This window comes from Strix aluco, chromosome 19, assembly GCF_031877795.1.
Source record: "Strix aluco isolate bStrAlu1 chromosome 19, bStrAlu1.hap1, whole genome shotgun sequence".
Taxonomy (NCBI): Eukaryota; Metazoa; Chordata; class Aves; order Strigiformes; family Strigidae; genus Strix; species Strix aluco.
The window spans coordinates 8,095,479-8,116,771 of record NC_133949.1 but is presented as its reverse complement, the minus strand read 5'-3'; the positions used below and the strand labels follow the sequence as shown (position 1 = coordinate 8,116,771).

The following is a 21,293-nucleotide window of genomic DNA, read 5'->3' as shown; positions in this document are numbered from 1 at the left end:
TTGGAGGGGACACCGATCCCGGCTGTTCCCTTGCATTCAGGGAGACTCAGTTCCTCCTTGGAACAGGCTGAGAAGGTGTCAGGAGAACTGATAAAGCCCAGGACATCCTGGTGAACAGACCAGACCCTACAGCCAGTTCACTACAAGTGCTTAGTACCTCACGTCCTTCACATTCAGACTCAGAAGGTGCTAGCAACCTATATCCCCGTGACTTAACTGGTGTGTCCAGCATTAGCAGTTATTGGGCTCATCATGTGTCCGTTTGGGCAGAACATTAATGACAGGTGATGAGATAGATGCCACAAGGGTGCCGAGTTTGCTCTAGCCCAGACCAACCTCTCTTCAAAGCAACTTGCACAATGTTTCTTTGGAAGAGAATGCAATTAAGGCAAGAGAGCTTCACAGGTCACATTACTGCAAGGTGCTCTAATGACTGGTGATGTGGTACTGAAGCACGACAGGTCCCTGAGCCTCTTCATCCAGGGAAAAGCCCAACAGGGAAAGGGCAGGGACAGAAGGGGTGGTGGAAGGCCTGTAAGCCCCTGTTTGCTGTAGCTAAAAGCACAGAGAGGGCTTGAACAGCAGAGAGCACACGAGAGCCAGCAGCGAGCGCTGCGTTAGGAACTGCACTTGCATGGAGTGTCATTTCTGTGGACTTTATTGTCATTTTTCTCTTCAGTTCTAGAGTACAAAAGCATGCAAAAAATAGCCTCTCTATTCATGGTACATATTTACAGTGTAACGGCCACGTGCCGTTACAGTTCTGAGTGCATATACATCATGCTTGAGTTATAGCAGAGTACATACAGAGTCATATGTTTAACATCAAGTATAACAAGAGACTTAAATACTAACAGAACAGGCCTATAAATCAGAAACAGCAGCAAAATTACAGCACAGAGGATCCGAATTATACCTTCAAAAGTTGCAATTTATTTTTTCTTGAATTTACACTGGTTTTTTGGAACGCTTTGGCTGATGGCTTGTGGTTACTGACTGCGTGTCTGCTAGCAGTGACTCTGAGCGTACATGGCTTTCCTTCAGGGAAGGGAAGGTGAAAGGCAGGGACTAGCTCTGAAGCTCCTTTCCTCCCCTGGTCCCGTGGGAGGCTGCGTTCAGAGTCACAGGGTCATGGGGTAATCCAGGATAATTCAGGTTAGGAAGGACCTGATCAGAGCATGGTCTTCTGTAGGAGGCTCTGGGCCAGGAAAGAAACCCCTTTCACTGCTTTGCTCAGCAAACAACACTGTAAATGTGCCCTGGTAAAGCGCAGAAGTTTGGTACCCAAAGTTATATACACACACAAAACCCCACTATCTGCTTTCCAGTGTCCAGTATTCCTGCTGGACACCCAACGGCCTCAAGCTCTCAGCAGAACCCCTGGCACTGCAGCACAGTCCTTCCTTCGGAAACCGTTTCACCTTTACTGAGATCCCCATCCCCTTGGGGCAGAAAGGAGCCTTTCCTCTATCACCATCTGACACAAAGGTGAGATTCCCCATCCCAAAGAAGGACCATCTTTTACTGTAGCTGAACAATAATAGCAAGCAGCTAGCAAAACACTGAAGGTGTGGGCTCTATGCCTGGAAATCACTGGTGAAGGTGTCTAAGACCATAAATGAGCCTTTTAACTCACACAGCCAGTCTGCCCAGAGACAACTCCGGAGAGACAACAATCCTGGCTGCATTTGTTCTGAAGCTCTTGAATGAGCTGCACCACCACAGGATGACTCGCCATCATGCAACAGCTTCTCACGTGCCTGATTGTGCTGCTGGGTGTAGGAAAGCCCAGAGCACCAGCTACTGGACGTTGCTCACTGCAGCCAGTGGGGGATGGGGGCTCTGAGCACAAGCCAGGGCAGCCGGGAGGGACCCTCAGAGAGAGCCTGGGTCTCTAAGGGACTGGGATGAAGCCCCTGGGCTGGTGGGACAAAGCTCCTGGTTTTCTTGGGCAAGATATGAGGGAAAGCACTGAGCTGGAGAGAACAGATGAGCTCCCCCAGTCACTCACCACAGAAATGGAGAAAAACTTCCTTCAGCCCCTGCTGCAGCACTGCTGATGGCTTCAGGATACAGAGACATGCTGAAGGAACATAAAATTCCTCCCACCAGCTCCCTGCTGCAAGTCTGGCAATAAATAAGGAACTAAACTCCGTCCTGGGAGTCGTTTCATTGAGCTGCAATTCGTTTTGCATGGAGCACCTCCACGGTCCCCCCACCAGGCTCCCTTGGAACGTGGCCGTACACTAAATCAGCTTTCCCATGACCAGCCCTGACGCTGCCCGACCACTGGCTGCTCCCATCCTCCCTGTTTTATTCCCCAGGAATATTTTCCAGGGCAACATTTGTCAAACCACCCTCCCTAACGCCCCCAAACAACACAGTTTGGGTTAGCAATGCCACGCAGCAAGGAGCTGGGGGTGTCTTTAGCCTCGGTGGGTTTTTGCACCGTTTTGCCTGCCTTGGAGGCCACATTCTGGCATGTAGCAGGGGAGATGAAGACCTGCCGAAGGGGACAGGCAGGCACAGAAAGGGGCACAGTGACAGGAGCGTGCTGGGCTTGCCAGAGACCCTGTACTTATCAGGTGTCCCCCTCATGGTGTGTCACAGGGGACAGGCAAGAAGATACCTAAAGCTGCCCCATTTTCCATCTCCAACCCCCCAATGCCTCTCTGCTCCGGGGAGGGGCAGCAGCCTGTGCTGGTGCCCGAGGCCGGCTGCAGCCCCCACGCCTGCGAACCTGCAGTGCTCCCTTGGCACAAATCTCCAGGTACACTTTCAGCTCTAAAACTCAAAGATTTCTCTAACTGGCAACCTGCAAGATGCAAAAAGTGAATGACCATCCAGATGGGAGATGTTGGCCCCAGACATGACACGAACAAGATACATAACTGATGCCTCCGTGACCAGCAAAGGACAGGCCTGACTTATCCACCCCTGAAAATGTGGATAAAGAAAACATGTCAAAGACATGTGTGCACTTGATCTTTCAGAAAGCCCAGTCTTTTGCTGCGCAGCTTGCTTCTCGTGTCTCAAGGCACTGAAAAAATAAATTAAAAAAAAAAAAATCGCAGCCCACTCACACTTACTACTGCAGGTGATTTAGTTTCTCTTGCGAGCACGGGCTCCTACACGGATCGGGCTGGAGAGACAGTGCTGCAGTCAAACTTCCAGGTCTTCCTTCTGCTCTCAGCAGCATGAACACCCAACTACGGGCTCGCTACAAACACCCTCTCTGTTCTGCACACCTGCTCCACAGATTTGCTCCTGCTCCAGCGCTAAATCATGTGGCTACACCATGTCTGCCCACACTGCCATGTCTCATGGATGTATCACTGGGAAAACCACCGCCCAAAGCAGAGCCCTTATGGTTATCCATGCATCCATTCACACGCTGCAATACAGCATTAAAGAGCTGAAAACCTCATTTATTTGCAAGCGTGACATTCATAGCAATGTATTCCTGCCCAAAGGGTTAAAGACATTCACTGCAGTATTCCTCCACACCAGACAGGAGAGACTAAACCAGGATTTTTTACTTAGCACTACTTCCCAAACTGAAGGCCCAGAGCTATTAATTGAGCAAGACAAAGAGAAATCTACCTCCAGGAGATCCCTGAAAGAGAAATTTCCTTCAAGTTCCCTCAACCTGGGCCCATCCCCAAGCTGAAAAAGCCAACCAAAGCTGACCCGAGCCGACCATGCCATCACGCAGTGGGGGAAGAGGAGCCCTGCTAGGATGTAGAGCCCAGCCAACGCAGTTCAGAGCATCCTGGTAACTCTTTTCACAGGATGCTGGTGCTCCACAACTAGCATAGGCAAGCAAGGATTTGGAGGGGAAAAATACAGAGCACATGCAAAAGCATCAGAGCGCGCCGATGCCAGCTCTTCTCGCTGCTTGGAGGAGCCCTGCCGCACCAAACCCCATCCCCTCCTTCACAGAGAGAAGCGAGACAAATACCTAGCCATCCAGCTAAAGAGAATGACTTTCCTGAACAGATAAAAGGGCTGGATTTCCAGAGGTGTTTATTTTCAAATAAATACTCTTTCTTTAATCTCTTCCTTTCTTCAGAGCAGAAGTAGCATTGCTCCGAGCTGCCCAAGATGCACATAAACAAGCAAGGATTTCATTTCAGCTAAGCCAGAAGCAGAGCATATTTTTGCAGCAGTCCTATCAAACCTTTGAATAAATCCGAGTGTTTCTCTTGCTGCTAGCGCACCTTTTTAATTTCATGCAAGTTTTCAGGCTGCTGTCCACAACATAATATGGATGATTTCTGAAGGTATAAAGGAAAGACCCACAAGATTTGCTGAAGGTATGACAAAGCTCAGCTGTAGAACTCTGGTTGCTTCTTGGACCTGTGGAAACAGCTCCAGAAGAACTTCTTTCAGCTGAAAGGGCAAATTTTTCAAAGTAGGTTTTAAAAAAATCACCCATTCCCCCCATTCCTCTCCAAAACTGAAGCAACACTTCAGCTACCACTAAAGGAACATGACACAGAGCTAATTTGTAAATTATGATTCATTTGGTTGCATTAATTGAGGCTGAAAACAGCCCTCCAGCAGCCTTGCCCCGCTAGCTCCCACCTGTTTGGGCATCATTAGAATAACCCCAGCAACTGACTGGATTAGCAAATTATTCTTGCTATATATTTAAAATGCAATGAATAACCCCATATTTGCAGTCTTAGAGCTCTGCTTAGACCTCAGAAATCCCATGGGGATAAGGATTACTGGTACTCCCTTTTCTCCCAGGGGTAAGGCGACTTACTGAGACGTGTCCTTGTCCCGAAGTCACTCCTCTGCGCAGGCTGGCGGCTTGCCCAGCACCGCAGCCAGCCCAGGGGACACCAGTTGGAGAAAGCCCATTTTTTCACAAACTGGAGGACAGAGTTTGCTCCCACTATTTCCCCGGGACTGCTCAGCTCAGCCCCTGGGGCGCAGCAGGACCTGGTGGCACCCCAGCAGAGACCCGTTTGCGTTCCGAGACCACCCATCCCGCAGGCAGCGGTTCCGCCCGGCCAGTCCCTCCCGCTGCATTTGCGGAGCCCCCGCTGCGCTCTCAGCCTTGCCAAGGCCCCATCTCCCTTTTCACTCCCTTTCACTGGGTGCTTAAGTCTTCACTCCGAGGCAGCAGGATCCAAGCACAGGCTGGAGCATGCCAACCCACGACCCTCGGAGAGGCGGAGCGCACAGGCAAGCGCGGGCAGACGCACCAAGGCAGACAGCATTTACCATCTGGATGCGAGGGATGCAGAGCACAGGCCCAGAGCAGTAATCTTTATGGGATCTAACACCTTTGCCTGCTTTAAAAATTAAAGGTCTCCTTAATAAAATATATTAGCTGCAATATTATTTCCCAATTTGCCACTATTGACAGGTGAGATGTGGGGCAGAGCCCAGGCTGGGGACTGCTTCTGGGCACCCCACTGAGGGGGCTGAAGGTGAGTGAGGGGAGGCAGCAGGCTGGGGACGGGCAGCAAAGCCCAGCTGTGAAAATGCTGGGAACCACCAAACTCCATTGCAGGAAACAGAACGGGAACATCAGTGCACCAGTCACTACCAACAATCCTCGTACACATATCCCCTTCGCACAAAAAATTAGGAAACAAAGTCCCAAGCCCTCAGGATTAACCTAAAAAAAGACAGTAGGATTATGTAGGAACCAAATTTAATCGTGTCCTTTATTTAAGTACTATAAAATAAGAACCCAATCCCATTGGCTTCCCAGGGGCATGTTCAGACCCCATAAAGCTCAAGGGAAAATATTGACATGTATTTTGACGGATTGATATCACTGGTTTTTACTCTTTGAGTGCAAGAGTGAAATTCCTGATTATACACACAGTCTCTATAGTCAACAGCCACTGAAACAGCTGCATTCGCCCTTTTAAGTGCAATCTCTCACCTGTTGTCAAACTGTAGAGATGAAGCTTCTAATCCCAAGTTTAGAAGCAATCTATGGATAAAATAGCAGCATCAGCACGTGCATAAAAATTACAGTCTTAAAATAAAATTAAAAATTAAAGCCTTAAAAAACAAAAGATCAAGTTTTGATCTCATTTATGTTCTGTAGCTTTCCTTAGTCTAAAAATCCTCCACCAACGTTTTCCATCCTAGGGAGCTCTCCCAGTTTGGGTCATTTATCAGGAAATTAGAGTTTAAAAGCATCAGGTACATAATATTAAAGGAGCTAAGAGATGAGTGAGGGAAAGGAAGTCACCCTTATATAAAATAAACCCCAAACCTGCCACTTCTTTTCAGCTCTGAGAACAACGCCTGCGCACAGGAGGGGTGCAGCTGACGGGGTGCAGTCAGGCTCTTTGGGAAGAGCACACCCGTTAGCAGACGGCCTCGGTGCACTGGGCCTGTCCGTGTCACAGCGTGTCACAGCGTATCCCAGCGCTCCAGACCTCGACGACGTTCAAAGGCTCATAGCACATTACAGGGAATATCGTGTGGTTCTTCTATTCTACAACACTGCCCTGACTAAAGCCATCGATGCTGGCAGGATTTACACTGTGCAAAACTGAGGGATAAGAGAAGGAAAAAAAGAGAGAAAGGCATAGAGTGACAGCGTTCACTCCAAAAGCAAGACCTCATCCTCATTTAACTGATATTCATAGAAATTTTGCCATCAGCTCCAACAGAAGCAGGACTGCGTCCTGATATACAGAAGTGCTTTACCTGTGCATTAGATAAAACAGTTGCCCTCTGATACAAAACCTGGCTCCAATGTAAATTTTTTTTCCCGATGCTTCAAATAGAGAATGCAAAAAAGCAAGGAAAAAGTCTCTGGGGCAAACAACCCATGAGACAATGTTTGGTTTGCTGCGTTACAAATAAAACCACATTCATCGGCCAAGACACCCAACTACAAAGCCCACACGTGAAGCACAAGTGGAGAGCAAGGCACACACGGAGGAGCGCACGGACACCTTGCACGAGGAACGCAGCCGTCCACGAGGCCGAGCCAGCCCTCTGCCAGCCGTGCTGCCCAAGGACTCGCTCTTCTCCTTATTGCTGCTCTGTTCCTCTTTTCTGGTTTTCTGAGTTGGTCCGTTTTGGGGTTTTTGGGTTTGGTTTGGTTTTGTTTCTTTTGCTTTGCAGGCCCCAGACTTGGTGATGAGGGCAGATGTGTGCTAGACAACACCACGATGGGCACAACAGCAGCAGCACGTGAGCGACCAGCCTGTGACAGCCAGGTGGCTTCAGGATGTGGCTTCGTCTTCACACACGTCAGGCAGCTCCGGGTCCCGGCCTCCTTCTCTGCTCCCTTGTTTTCTACATGAATGGCAAGGAAATAAAGAGATTATAGGCACATAGCAATGTGAGAAAAAAAGCGGAGGGTTTTTTTTCCAACAGGAAACTCAGGTCAACACGTCAATATTAAGAGGGAACAGCAATGAACCAGCCTGCTGTGGTGGTACCACGTAAACAGCTCAGCAATATTCCTGCTCAGTGCACTGCAGTGCTTTGCAGCGTGTGCCCGGACACTTGTTTGGTCTCTGCACCCTGAAGACCGGGCTTTGTGCTTCCCTAAATGCCCTTCTCCTGGCTGCAGCATCACAAGGAGGTATCTGGTTCTTGGAGAAACTCTTGCAGAGCAGCAGCAATGTTTCCAAATGATCTAGTTTGTATTTAGGGAGTTCTGGTTTGCTTTTCTTTAATCTGATTTTTTTTTTTTTTAAAGAACAGTGATGGCTTGATGCCATAACTGCTTCTCCAAATCCCACTGTAAATAGCAGTAAAAACTGAATGCTTCTACCAGAAGGCAGTTTTCCCTACACAAGAGCTGTTTGATTTCAGTTTCAGTGAGTTTGGTCCCCAAAATCGCTCAGCACAAGAGCAGCAGTCCCTAAAACAGTCAAGGTAACTTCCTTGCATTGTACCTACGCCATGATACCTTCAATCCTGTTGCCCCACTCTTAATTTTCAGTGTCTTCCTATGTAGAAGGCTTGAGCTTTGCTGTGGTGGGATGGGACACGCCACTGGGGAGGCAGGCTCAGAGCTGCTTAGGGCATCACTCTGAAGTGTGAGTGGAGACATTTAGGCTGATGGAACATTTTGCTGGCTCAGGCTGGGGGACTTCTACAGGCTCTGAGCTGACCCACCCAGTTCGGCAAAGCCTGGGCCAAGCCTCAGCTGCGCTGGCAGTCACGTACACAGCAGCCCTGCACTTGGGGGCATCCCTGAGGAGTAACACCCTCCCAGCCATCTGCAACACAGTCCCTGACTGAGCTCTGACCAGAGAAAGCTGTCACTGCTTTGGGCTGAAGGGAAAAAACGTGACACCTCCAGGTGCCACTCACAACACCCCACAGCCGACAGATGGCTTGAACCTAAAACGCCTGTTTCTCCATCACGAAGATGTGATGATAGCCACAGCGCAGAGGAGGTGATGCTGCCTCCCGGGGTGTCTGGCCTCGCTCAAGCCAGCCTGGCTGCAGCTGATTCTGCTGCGAGGACAGCAGGGGAGAGTCAGCGCTCCTGCACATGCCTGGAGCACACAGCGTTGGGGAAGCGTGCGTTCGGGGCTCTGGGGTTATTGTCTGGCTGGGAACAACACTGAGAGTACACACAGATCTATACCATTTTTGAAGAAACCAGAAATGATCAAAATTCATGTTCCCTTCTCCCTCTGCTCCAGCAAAGCCCTGTGATAAACCTGACCTCAAACCTGGAGCATGGACCACGTCCCTGGGGCGGGGGCTGAGGAACAGCCCCATCTTTGCTGCCTGTCATCACCCTCTTTAGATGATTTATCACCCCACGCAGCAGCAGAGGCTTCTTTCTCCGGCACAGCACAGCTCCCTGCCCGCAGCTGCCCGGCACATCCTGTTCTGTGCCTGGGGTGCACTCAATGCTCCCCCACCACCCCGAGCAGCTTCTGCCTCCCCAAGCACCTTGCAGCAGGGCAAGAGGGTTGCGACACAAAACAGTCTGACACCTGCACAGTGGCGAATACCAGCTAAACTCGGGTTGCACTAAGGTGGCAGAGATCAGCATCAGCACTCTGCAGTCTGCACGCGACCCGGGGCTCGTGCTGTGAGGCCTGCGGCTGAACGTGAATCTGAACATCAATCTCCATCAAATAACTCTTTTTAAGAAACAAGACTGTATTTCTGCTATGTTTTTTAACACAGGTGAGTGAAGCCCGACCTGTGCAATTATCCAGGAGACCCTGTCGCTGTTAACCACAGCAGCTGCAGGAGGATCACAGCCTGAGTATTTACACAGTATTTTGTGCCCAGCAAGGAAGGAGCCTCACAGCACTTCCCCCCGAAACACAGGCAGCACAGGACAGGGATGGAGTGGGACAACCTACAAAGAGCTGAATCATAGCATACACACACACACACTCCTGATAAGTGCTTAATTCCTCCACTGAGTCCCCATTAAATACCAATAATCTGCCCTCCTCTAGGCTGGTGAAGTCCCCTTCCTCTCTGGGAAAGTTCTCTATGAAAAATGTATCAGCAGGCAGTGGCACCAGCTGGCACCGATGGCGCCACGTCAGTCCCCATCCTCCTCCGCCTGCCTTCTCCTATTTTTGGAGAATCTTTGCAAGTCCTTCCTCACTTGGAGCGGGCAGCATCCTCGCTCGAGCTCATCCATTCGTCTGGGAGCAGTAAACCAGGCCAGTCAGTCTCCAGAGTCGTGGAGCTGCTCGCAAAGGTACCGAGAGGCATGTGGCTGTTCCCTGGTCTCTGAGCCCAGTCCACATCTCCCCAGATCTGGGTGGAGGCTGCATCCTGCCTAAGCACTAGATCCTGAGACTTCACACTGAGATGTTTGTAAGCAGTTTGCATTAAATGCTATTTTGTTATTTAACAGAATTAATTGGATCGAGAGCTTCCTAGAAGGGTCTGTGCGACTGGTCGAACAAATGACTGTGTTTTAATGGAGTCCTGGCTGATGGGGGGTGGCTGGTCACACAGAGAGGCTGTGAGCCCAGAGCCCTCCCAGCACGGCATCAGAGACAGAAGTGCAGAGCAGTGGCGGAGCAGCTGGAGAAGAGATGGCTCTAGCTCTATTTCATTTGCATAACCACTAAATATTAAATCTTAGCCCAAATTACAAAGCTCAGCCTTTTTCAAATTCTGTAGCTATAGCCTACAAGATTGTGGGGCTGAGCAGCAGTTCCTGCTAAAACCCAACTGGCTTTTTTCACCCCTCCCTCCCCAAGAAGGCTGAAATGCCAAAGAACCACAAATAATAATAATAAAAAAAAGCATACATAAACATTAGTGTCACACACACAGAATTACTGCAGTAAAATTGCTCCTACAGGAAGGAAGGATGGAGCCAAATGCTCTCACTACCACACAAATCACACAGGCTGAGGAGAGGACACACGTTTCTACAGCACCCAGGGGAAACACAAACACTGAATTACCTTAAAGATGGATGCAAATATACAGATGTATTTAAGAGGAGTCTGTCCCTGAGAGCAAAACAATGAGACAAAGGAAGAAAGTGATCATGAAGATGATGGCAGCAGGCAAAGGAGCTTGTATTTCTGTACCTAACAAGCCTAGCGAGTGGAGCGAAATGGAGGATGGCACATCAGTCTTGTTTACTTGCAGCCTGAAGGACAGATGAAGACGAGCACTGGTACAAACCCACTCCAGCCCCTACCACTGCTGAAGGCTCCAGATGGCTTCCAGCATGCTGCTGGTGTCCAGCTGTGCTGCCCTGGGCCATGCAGTCTGGCACCTCTGGGGGCCTCGTGTCCTATCACGGTCATGGCATCACCACCATGTGCAATGGGGGGTGCAGCAGCTGAGCTCAGCGCGGGCAGAGCTACACAAGTGTTGGGCACTCACTGCAGGGTCCTGCTGACGGTGGGTCTTTGCCAGAGGAAAATCTTGTGCCACCGTCCTGACGTGGACGATGAGGATACCTACCTGCACCATGGGGCATGGCTCTTCCCACCAGACATGCTGTTCTCTCTTTGCAGTGAAAATTGATACAGCTTTTGGTTGGGTTTGACTCTGTTCTGACAGCATCTACGTGGTACCTATCCAAAATCTTCCTGGGACTGGAGAGACAGACCCCAAGCACTAGCAAAGACCAAGTCCTGACACTTCCAGCAATTCAAGGAGGATACGTCCTGCTAGGGGCTACTAGCTACTAGGGACTAGTACCTCAGCTATTAGGAGTAAGCGTGCCCCTGCTTGAGAGAGAGAATATAGAAGGTACATACACCCCATGGGGTGCCCTGTGGTTTCACCTGTGGGAACGGGGCTAGAGTTACCCTGTTGGTGGTGGTGGCAGCACTGGCTTATGATGAGATAGAAGTGCTTGTCGAAGCTCATGTTGTAAGCCTGGCTGCTCCGGGGGATCTCTGCAGCCTGTTTTTGAGCAGCCCTATGGCACTTAGTCCTGGGACTTTCAGCACAAAGCCCCCACAAGGCAGGTACCTCTGTTTCTGCTTGGAGACTTGGGTCAGTCACTTTTTTGCCTCCTTCTTCCCCCAGCTTCCTCGTGTCTAGCCTACATGACAGTATGGCCCTAAGGGCAGTGACGGCTCTTTTGCTCTCTTTTTGGGAAGGCTGGAAACAGGGTAGGCTTTCTAAATACAGACTGATCCCCCATACAGGAGCTGACAACCACATTTCATCAATAGTAATAGCAGCCATAATGGAAAAGTAAATTGGGTCTGTCAAAACACAGCAATTAATTTGATAGGTAGTAGTTGCAATAAATGAGAGTAATAAAATGTGGTGAAGCCCGTGCTGACTCAATTAGGAGAAATCTGGAGCAGGCAGAAGAAATGTAGCAAACACTGCTAACAGAAACTCAGAACTTAGCTGTGAACACTAAACAGCTGGGTTTAAAAAAATACCCTGCAACTGGAAAAATTAGAAACGATCAGTTGCTTCTGTAGCCACCACTACTGACAGGTTGAACCTGGCCATGGTGTGCAGGATCTGCAAGGCTCAGTGAATCACTGCATCTTCTGGGAGATCCTGCTCGAAAGGCAGGACCTGGTGCCACCCAGCCCCCCACGCAGCTCGCAGGGTACAGAGACAGCCAGCAGCACTCACACAGGGCTTCGAGGTGTGGGGAAGTGCTCTCGTGGGAGAGGCAGCCATTGCAAAACAAGAACTGCTAAACAGGGGCATCTTCATTTTAGTTCCCTTCTACCTGGTGAATGTGCCTGCCATTTTAACAGCTGCCTTTTTAACTTTTCTGTGCTATTAAAGCAATATATAACACCCAGGAGAGGATTTGCTTCTTCCAGGTCTAAGGAGAGCTAAAAAAGCCCTCTTTCCTCCCAGTACTAATTTACAAACTATTTCAAGTCACCAGTGTCTTAATGGTGTCCTCTAAAGGAACAAAGGCTGCGGCAAACATGAAAGACCTCCTGCTATCGCAAAGCCTTCTGCACATGCAGCTTCTGTACGAAGCATTTCCAAGAACAGAGCCCAGAACACTGTGTATAGGTAATGCAGGGGAGAAAATAAAAAAAGATTCAACCACATGATTTAGTTTCCTCCTCTCCAAATCCCAAAGAGTGAGCTTAAAGGACAGATCCATTTTAAGAACCATCAATTGGGCATCAAATACCAGAAAGCAGGCTCAGCTGTCAGAGGATTTCCTGCAAAATGTATTCTCAGTATGGGCACAGATGTTAAGATGCTTGAAGCAGCAGTGAGTGGGGCTCTGGCAATTTCACATGCAGCCTAATTAAACAAATTGAATGTGAAACTGGAGTTTTCTAATTGCTTTTGTTTCTTCTTACACAGAAACACAACAAGTTATTTTCTACCTATAACTAGAAGGAGATACAATACTACAAAAGCTGATTTATCTCTCTAAAGACACTGTCACTGGGGAGGAGAAGCTCTGTGATGGAGAGCTTGGGAACTTATGGCTCATTTTTTGCTCAGCTCCTTGCAGGCAACCACACAGCAGCGTGGCCAGAGAGCAGCAATGGCTGCGGGCACTGCCCTTCTGACAAGTCCTGCTTTTGGGGTCCCCTGTCCAGCTCCAGGGGTGGAAGCAGTGTCTGACATGCAGGAACTCTGCAGAGCCTTTAGGCTACAACAACATTATCTGCTCCTGCTCGGTCCTAGAAAGCTACAGTCATCCACACTCACTCAAAACTTGTTTTAACTAATACAGTGCTATTCATAACATTTCACTGCTGTTATATTTTATATGTGTATTAAGGGTGGTTTTACTACAGAACCACCCACTATGAATTAAGAACTGGATGAGCTTAGTGTCTAGCTCTGTTTGCCCCTGTGGAAATAACACTGTAATCAAGAGAACTCACTGAACAACGAACATTCCCATTTAGACTCAGTTCACTTAAAATCAATGTCATTAGACGCAACAAATCTATTTCAGTTTGAAGTGATTTTCATTAGATTCAACCAGTTTAACATTTTTCAACGTTTGAAATAATAATCCACATTCCTTAAAAAAGCATCCCTGCTGTAGCGTTTAATATATGACACTATTTGTTGAAGAGATTTAGCCAACGTCTTTTAAACAGAAGGGTTTCAAGATGGGTTCTCAAAGCTCCAGTTGTGCATGAATTAGCTTAGGATAAAGTCAATTGTTACTGCTAAAAGTTGTCACTGATGGCATGAGACTGAGAAATGAAGGGATTAGTGCCGTGGAGAACTGGCACATCCAAAGACCGTTCACATTTTTTATTTTTAAGGGCTTAGACTGACCTGACATGTTTCTGTAAACCCAGAGTACTGGGCACAGCAAAACAACAGTGGAAATTCTACATGGTTGTCAAAAACCTTTCAGTCCTGTACAAGGAGCCTGAATGCAAACATGGGGCTGAAATGAGTAGACAGGGAAAGATGCTGGTTTTGTATAAGTTGAGAATAATATCACTAGCAACTTTAGGAAGGAGACAAATAAAAGTGGAGGCTTACAGTTCACCTTGAAGGCCTAAAAAGGTTTAAAAATGGATTAGACATTGATAATGTGGCTAATCAGAAACTCCACAGCTACATTAGATCAAACGAACTTTACTTATTCTGAGCAGATAAAGCAGCACCTGGCTCCAGGCAGGAACCAGCCACAGCATCGAGGGTCACGAAGTTTTCCCACCAGCTGGTTAACGGCAGGGGCTTTCAAGCATTTCAGATGAAGGTGGAAGGGAACAGGTCCCTTTTGGAAACAGGTTCAGGGTACTAGAAGAGACCACCTTGAAATATCAATTCAGGCAGGGTTTGAAAAGAAATCCCACCTTGCTCTGAATTGTCTGTCCTGGACAGTGGGAAGCATACAATATGCTTTTCTTCAAATTTAGTAAAAGTTTCCCCATCTCAGAGCAATGCCATACAGCGACCAGGAATGACAGTGAAGACATGGGCAGGGACATGTGTCAAATTAGCAATAACTAATTTGGAAGGCAGTGAGCCAAGGGAAGTCAACGAGGACAAATCCCTTGTGCTAAGCTGGCAAAGGAGCTGTGACTGCCATGCTCTTCAGCTGTGTCCCCACAGCAGCACTGGTGTATGGGGTGTTTAAATGTTAAACCAGTGTCTAATACTAACTGTTCCTGAACTCAAAGGCAAAGCCTTTACTGAAGTCTCCAACACACAGTTGGGCCCTAAAGCATTAGCATCCTTAATTGAGCTGAGCCCTTAAATCCCCATACACCCGTGAAAGAGACGCTCCATCTGCACCATCAAAGGTGTGGTGAGACTCTTAGCACACCCTCATGGGAGTTTGCTAGCCATGGTACTGGGATTTTGGGTGGAAAAGCATCATTTTGGGACAACACAGCTTTGTTGTGAACTGCAATCTTACAGATCCTGTGGGGTGGAAACATGAAAATAATTGTCCCAGGTCAGGCTAACGGTCTAGCTGTTATTTACTGGACTGATGGTCCAGAATCCTGGCTCCAAAAGGGATTGGTAACAAAAATGAGGGAGAAAGAGTAAAAACCAAATAAAGAGAAATCCTGCCCCTACCCCTGTACATCCAGACCATTGTGTTTAAAAATTGTTGATGAATCCAACAGGTATTAATTTGTCTATTCCCTTTTTAATCACAATATAGCCATTTATATCCGGCCTCCAAAATATCCCGTTGCAATGTGTTCCACTATTTCATAGCTGGCAGTGTGAAAAAAATCCTGTATGCTTTCTCAAATGAAAAAACAATGTCAAAGTGTTCTCCACTGTCTGCCCAAGTGTGTCCATGGTGTCTCTGCCCGAACTTGGGCCCCACACCAGAGACAAACCACGTAATCTCATTTTGAGTTTATAAAACATTCAAACTGCTCATCTGGCACCTTTTCTGTTGTCCATAAAAAGGAGCGAAGAATTAAACCCTCCAATACATATCTAGACTAGACTCAAACTTATTTTAGTTCACCAATCTCTAATGGATCTTTGATCACAGTGTATTATAAACTAGCAGGTTAAAAACCAGACCTGACATGTGTTCAGGCCAAACCCACCTTACAGCGAGAACTGCATCTGTTTAGGCTGCTTTAATGCATTTTATTTTAACCCTAGAGGACTTGAGGTAGATTTTACCTTGAGTGTTTGATTTAGAAGGGAGTTTTGTCCTTAAATGCTACACAAAAGATCTGCGGACTGCTTCCTTCATCCTCCCCACACACCTTTACTCTGCACGTGCAGCAGAGTCGGGCAAGGCTGTATATACGTACATCAGTAAGTTCCCTGGTGCAGACATGGACCTCTCCTCCCGCCTCGTCTGAGACTCGAATGGATTTCCAAAGGAGCGTTTTCTTAGCATGGCCTTCACTAGGATCTTTGAGAAAGAAAAACTGATCAGTGAGAACAGCAGGACTGACTCCTTGAAGCTAGTTCAGAGGACTCTGACAACAGCTTCTTTAATAATTCAACAGACATTTAACAGCATTACAGCTAGAGCATGAACTAAAGGAACCCACAGAACAACTATGTGACTTTCAGGCAGTGACAACGCACTCCCTCGAGTGGTAAGCTCAGACCCCTGTATGCAAGAGGCGAAGCAGGTGCTGCTGACCACTGCTGGCCACTCGTGGTAGTCCAAGCCCATGAGGGGGAAGTGCCACAGGTCTCCTGGGCCATCCTCCCAGTCAGGCACTACGGCCTGCAGAGTGCTGCTAGCTCCTGTGGGTTCAAAGGCAAGGATCCTGCTATCAAGGGGAAAAGATGGTTTTAACTATGTCAACATCACACCCCAAGAACTGTGAAAACGGGTCCTCGTTGTGCTCAGCACCTCTCTTCCCATGAGGAACCCCCCAAAGGCACCTGCATTGTAGTAACTGCCCATAGCAGAGCTCCAGCTGGCTATACACAAACCGCTGAGAGCACCCTCAACACCCAGTTGCGGGCCCCTAAGGCTGACAGGCACGTGCATCTGTCCTCTCCCTGCTTCTCTGGCCAGGTCACACCTCCAGGTTTGGAGCCTTCATTCTGAGCATCCAAATGGGGTTTCTTAGGAACCTCTTAGATTAATGAAACAAAACACACCTGGGATGCTTCTGGTGTTCTGAAATGTCTGATGGCAGACACTTTGGACAGCTCTTATGAAAGCAGCCAGACATAAACAGGACTGCTCACACAGTCATGCCCTACAGAGTCAGGCTGCTGCAGTACTCAGAGACGCAGAAAGTTCACGCTGGGTTGAAAGGCCAAGCTTTTCATGCCAGGAGCCCATGGATACCCTTTCCAAACCTCCTTCATCAGCTGAAAGCTTCAGCTCTTGACCCATGCAGAGGATGCGGTTGTGGTTTATACGTACCACAGCTGGCAAACTCGGAATTGTCTTCACTGAGTTCTTCACCTCCTCCTCGGTCACCTCCACCACTGTACAGTGCTCTTCCTCCAGCGGCAGGGGCTCCTCGCCACCCTTGGTTAGCCACGGATGCACCTGTGTGGGGAAGAACACTGAGACAGCTGTAGCTCTCCCTTCTACAGCAGAGTGCTGTGGTGTCAGTGATGAGAGAGAAATGAGGGCACAGGACTGATTATGGGGGTAAGCTGTTACTACTGCTCCATGTTCCACCTCCAGTGATGTGCTTCAACCAGCTCCCTTGGAAATGGCTGCAATCTGGCGCCTGGTTAGATGGCATCCCCTAATGCCCGGTGCTGTCGCACCCACTGGCACTGTCTGGCACCTTAGAGGAGCCCAGCACCCTCCGAATCAAGCTCAAAAGGCTTTGAAAATGAGTTAATCCAAAGCATTTTCATCTTTTTCTCTCCTATGCACCCATTTCATCTAGGGTTATGTGTGCTCGCTACCTGAGAGAATCAAGATCACTTATGTATCTGCACAAACAAGGGTTGAGGTGCTTAAAATGGAGTACTTGGGTCTGAGCACTGAGGCCTCATGCTACTGCAATGGCCTCCCACCTACATAAGTGGCAAAATAACACACCTTGCCACCTGGGCACCATGTAAACCCCCCCCACACCCACAAAGGATAGGGAAGGCAGTTTCCCACCATCCCTCCATGTTGCTGCTGTGGGAGGGAGTTGAGAACAGGATGGGGTAAAGGTCTCTGCTACCAACATCCAGGGCTGGACGTTTTGCCTGTCAGGGAGAGCATCATCCAGTGTCACTGCCAGAAATGCTCCAGGATGAGGAGTTTAATTAGGATGGATGCTCACTGCCTACTGCCATTCCAATGAGCTGGATACAGGTGTCCAGAGTGGTCTCCAAGGGCTTAGTGATGAGCTGCTTTACAGCATTTAATTAAGTTGTGTTTTCCAAAGATCATTAATTGTGCTTATAACAACTCTTTTCAAAGGCACATCACCAAGTCCAGCCTTAAGTGAAACCAGTGCACTAAGCCCTGCAGTCTGCCTGGGGCTTGCGAACCTTTCAGCTCGGGAGAGGACTCTGTCTAGCCATATGTTCAATGTTCCTCATACAAAATTATTTACTTGATTCATTTTGATGGTGAACAGCAATTCCAAACCCAGTTGGGCAAAGCAGTTAAGATATTTGTCCAGCCTAAGCCCCTTATATAATTGTACTGTCTCCTTCCACTCTTGCCGTGTTTATCTTCAATGTAGACATCACAGATTTATCACAATGATAAATGACCACATATGAGACACAGCGTGGAGCTAATGCTGCCAGCAGAAGAACATTTGCAGCCATGTCAGGATTTTGTCTTACATGTAAGGAACATGAAAGAGAAAGAGGAGTGTGAAAACAGGGAAAACCAAAAAGGGAAGGAGGAGGAGATGGCCTGGAGCAGCCAGTTAGAAACATCTGACTATGCAAGAAGCCAAGGCTGGAGCCCCGATGCCGCATGGCCTGCTATATGTTATTGCAGAGTGAAAAAGCTCCTTGGGATTTGTCTGTGAATACAAATAGAGGGAGTGTGCCATCTCCCCGCCAGGATTGGATCAGCTGCACATGTCAGGCTCTCCTGTACTCTGTAGGCTGGATTCCTCTGACCAGGGCCTTCAGTGACGGTGGCAGTCACTCCACAGCCACCTCTGCCAAGAAGCTGCTCAGCCTTCATCTTACTTGGGGGAACAGCAGAGGAAAGCTGCCCTTTTTCTACTGCTTCTCTCTCATGGGATGGTTTCCTTGGTTGTGAACATGAGGAAAGCTGTGTTCAAAGCCCTGGGCTGAGCCCAGAGCCCAGCCTGGCACTAGAGACACATGCTCTTTCAGCATCGAACGGAAGTCCTCAAGCACACCAAGCACCTTCAGTGCACAGCCAGGGATAAGATCCAGCACCCAGCTCTGCTCTTCTCCCCAAGGGGTCTTACAGGACATGGGTTTCCACATGAAATGCCTGCGAGAGCTACCAAGCGAAATGCTTAAATACAGCTCCAAAGGACTTCCCACCATCACTGGCTGTGGACTCCTGGGCATGGATGAAAGGAACGTCACATTTTCTCTTGAAGTTCAACCTTCCTACTGTCAGCTTTGGTGGCAAATGTGCTGGTGTTGGCCTGAGACAAAGCGAAGAAGAGTGGCATGCCTGCAGAGGATGCTGATGGATCTCTGTGGAAATCTTGAGATCCTCCAGCAGGTCCGAGGCCTTGGTGATGGGTGACAGGAGGACAGAAAGCCCATCCAAAACCAGAATGAAGCCAAACCCTGCGAAGCATTGTGCTCTACCAAGCCTATTCTTTCTTTCTATTAATAAGCATCTCCCAAGTAATGCTGACAGAAACAAATGTGCTGCCTTGAGGCCACTGACCACGCAAGCACCAGAGGAAGAACACACTTCCAGCCCCCATAACACAGGTCCAACACTGACAGCACAGGCTCTGCAGCTAGCAGTCCCCATGACAATGTTGATTCTCCTGGGAATTCACTGAGGCTCAGTCAGCTTTTAAGTGATTTTAATTTAAATAAGTAAACAAGAAAGCTTTTGTAAATATTCCCCAAGCAAGCAGCAGTGACAGAGCTGTTACATGCTGCAAAATGAGCACTCTCCGAGGCGGCATGCCAGAGAAAGATCCCAAAACAAACACCAAGAACAACTCTGCCTCATTAGAAGGAACCAAAGGAACAACAAAATCAGCTGAGACAAAAGACTGTAATACCAATGTCCAATTTACCTTAATTTCAGGGACTGTTATCCTTCTTTCTGGGTTTTTATCGAGCATGCGTAGGATAAGTTCCTTGAGTTCTTCACTTATCTGTGCTCTGAGTAAAGAGAATAGCAGTATACAGTTAACATGGGAATTGTAAGTGTTCAAGGCATGAATAGTCCTTACTGCAGTTACTTGGTATAAATCTGCTCTGCTCAAAAGATATTTTCCCTGCAAACCTGGCTTGAGAAAGGAAGGTCTAGTTGTTGGTTCCTTCTCAGGCATCATGGTCACTGCTCCAGGGTTTGGTTATCGTGTTCTGCCCACTGACACAGTTACACGCTCTCAAAATGCAGGTCAAGGGATCAGGTGAAAGGATCTAAGGACTATTTTAAAGACAGCACATTATAGGGGAATTTCAGAGGACAGATTCTGGGACAACAGAGTGTTATTGAGAGCAGAACTGGAGCTGGGCTCTATGAAACAAGAAGGGCACGACTTGATCTGCCAAACCTGCATCATGAGCAACCGTATGCTGGAAGAAACATCCCCACCTGACACTCAAGTTCCCAGCTAAGCTTGCAGGTTGTGTTAATTAAATGGCTTCCATTAACGCTGATGGCAGCCAGTTCGGTAACTTGGTATTTCCTACCTGTATAGCTCAACCTTGGGGTAACATAAGGAGGGAATGAACAGATGAGATTGAAAGAAATACATCTAATTTTTTAACACCGTTTCCAAGATCTAAATGCTAGTGCCTGTACTCAAAAGCCACCTTATTCACATGGAACCCTAGGTCCTGCTGTCTGTCCCTCTAGTCTAAAGGCTTCAATGATTTCTGTTGCTAATGATGCAGGCATTGTCTTTAAAACACACTTGACCTATATGATCAAAGCGCTACTGAAATAAAATGCCAGCGTATAACAGAATTATATCAGGCAGTTGAAAGGCTGTATCACAAATTACTTTTGAGGAGCTGCGTTTCTGCATGGAGATGGGATTTGGCAGCATAAAACATCACTCCCCAGCAGGGCTGGATTTCAGATTGAAAACACTGATGAGGACCAGGTGCTGTGCCCACCTCCTCTGCACCCCCTGCAAGCAGAGGAGGGAATAAACTAACATAAACCTAAATGAAGAGCATATCACAGTAAAGGATATTGTAGCCTGATGAAAACAGAGCTTCTGCTTAATAATTTATGAATACTTTATGTGGACTTTGGTTATGGAATCTTTAACAACCAGCCACAAGGAAACACTGCTCGTTCAGTGGGAAGGGGCAGGAAGTGGGTTCAGTTTAAAACCTGAACACTTTCAGAGTTATGCCAAGGGTCTGCAGTACACAGGCAATATGGCCCAGGCAAGTGGAATGGCAGGATGAGTCCTCAGAGGCTTCCCACTTCCTCGGCTGCACTGCAGGTGTCAACTGAGGTGGGAATGGGAAGAACTGTGCCGCTCTTGAGATGAGCTCCGGGCACAGAGGAACAGCTATGGGGAGTGACAGTGCATTTAGCAGGTCAGAATAAACAGACTCTTAATGAAGGACCATGCCGAGATGCAGGTGGGATGGTGTTTTTATAATACTTAACATCAGATCTGTGCCAAACTGGCAATGGCTTTATTTAAAATACAAGAAGTAGACTATATATAATCACCTAACATTTCTGGGCACCAGATTGATTTCTACACAACACAGGATTAATGTCATAAGGAAAAGCACTGTAAAAAGGATCACAAAGTGTCAGGTGGGTTACGGCCAGGTGATAGACTGTGTCACCCTGTCTGTTTTTC

General features: G+C 48.0%; 1 protein-coding gene across 4 annotated transcripts in view; it reads right to left on the bottom strand.

Annotated features, from left to right (window-relative positions):
• Positions 1 to 640: 640 nt before the first annotated feature.
• Positions 641 to 21,293, bottom strand: part of CAMKK1 (calcium/calmodulin dependent protein kinase kinase 1) — a 108,422-nt gene continuing 87,769 nt past the window's right edge. For 3 of the 4 annotated variants that reach the window (XM_074844806.1, XM_074844805.1, XM_074844807.1), the window contains exons 13-17: positions 19,530 to 19,617; positions 16,742 to 16,870; positions 15,660 to 15,763; positions 10,401 to 10,448; positions 641 to 7,284 (exon numbers count right to left, since the gene is read on the bottom strand). In XM_074844806.1, the coding sequence (XP_074700907.1) occupies positions 7,212 to 7,284; positions 10,401 to 10,448; positions 15,660 to 15,763; positions 16,742 to 16,870; positions 19,530 to 19,617 (442 nt within the window). In that variant the 3' untranslated portion in view covers positions 641 to 7,211. The remainder of the gene's footprint in view (positions 7,285 to 10,400; positions 10,449 to 15,659; positions 15,764 to 16,741; positions 16,871 to 19,529; positions 19,618 to 21,293) is intronic. The other variant, XM_074844808.1, reaches the window with a different exon arrangement.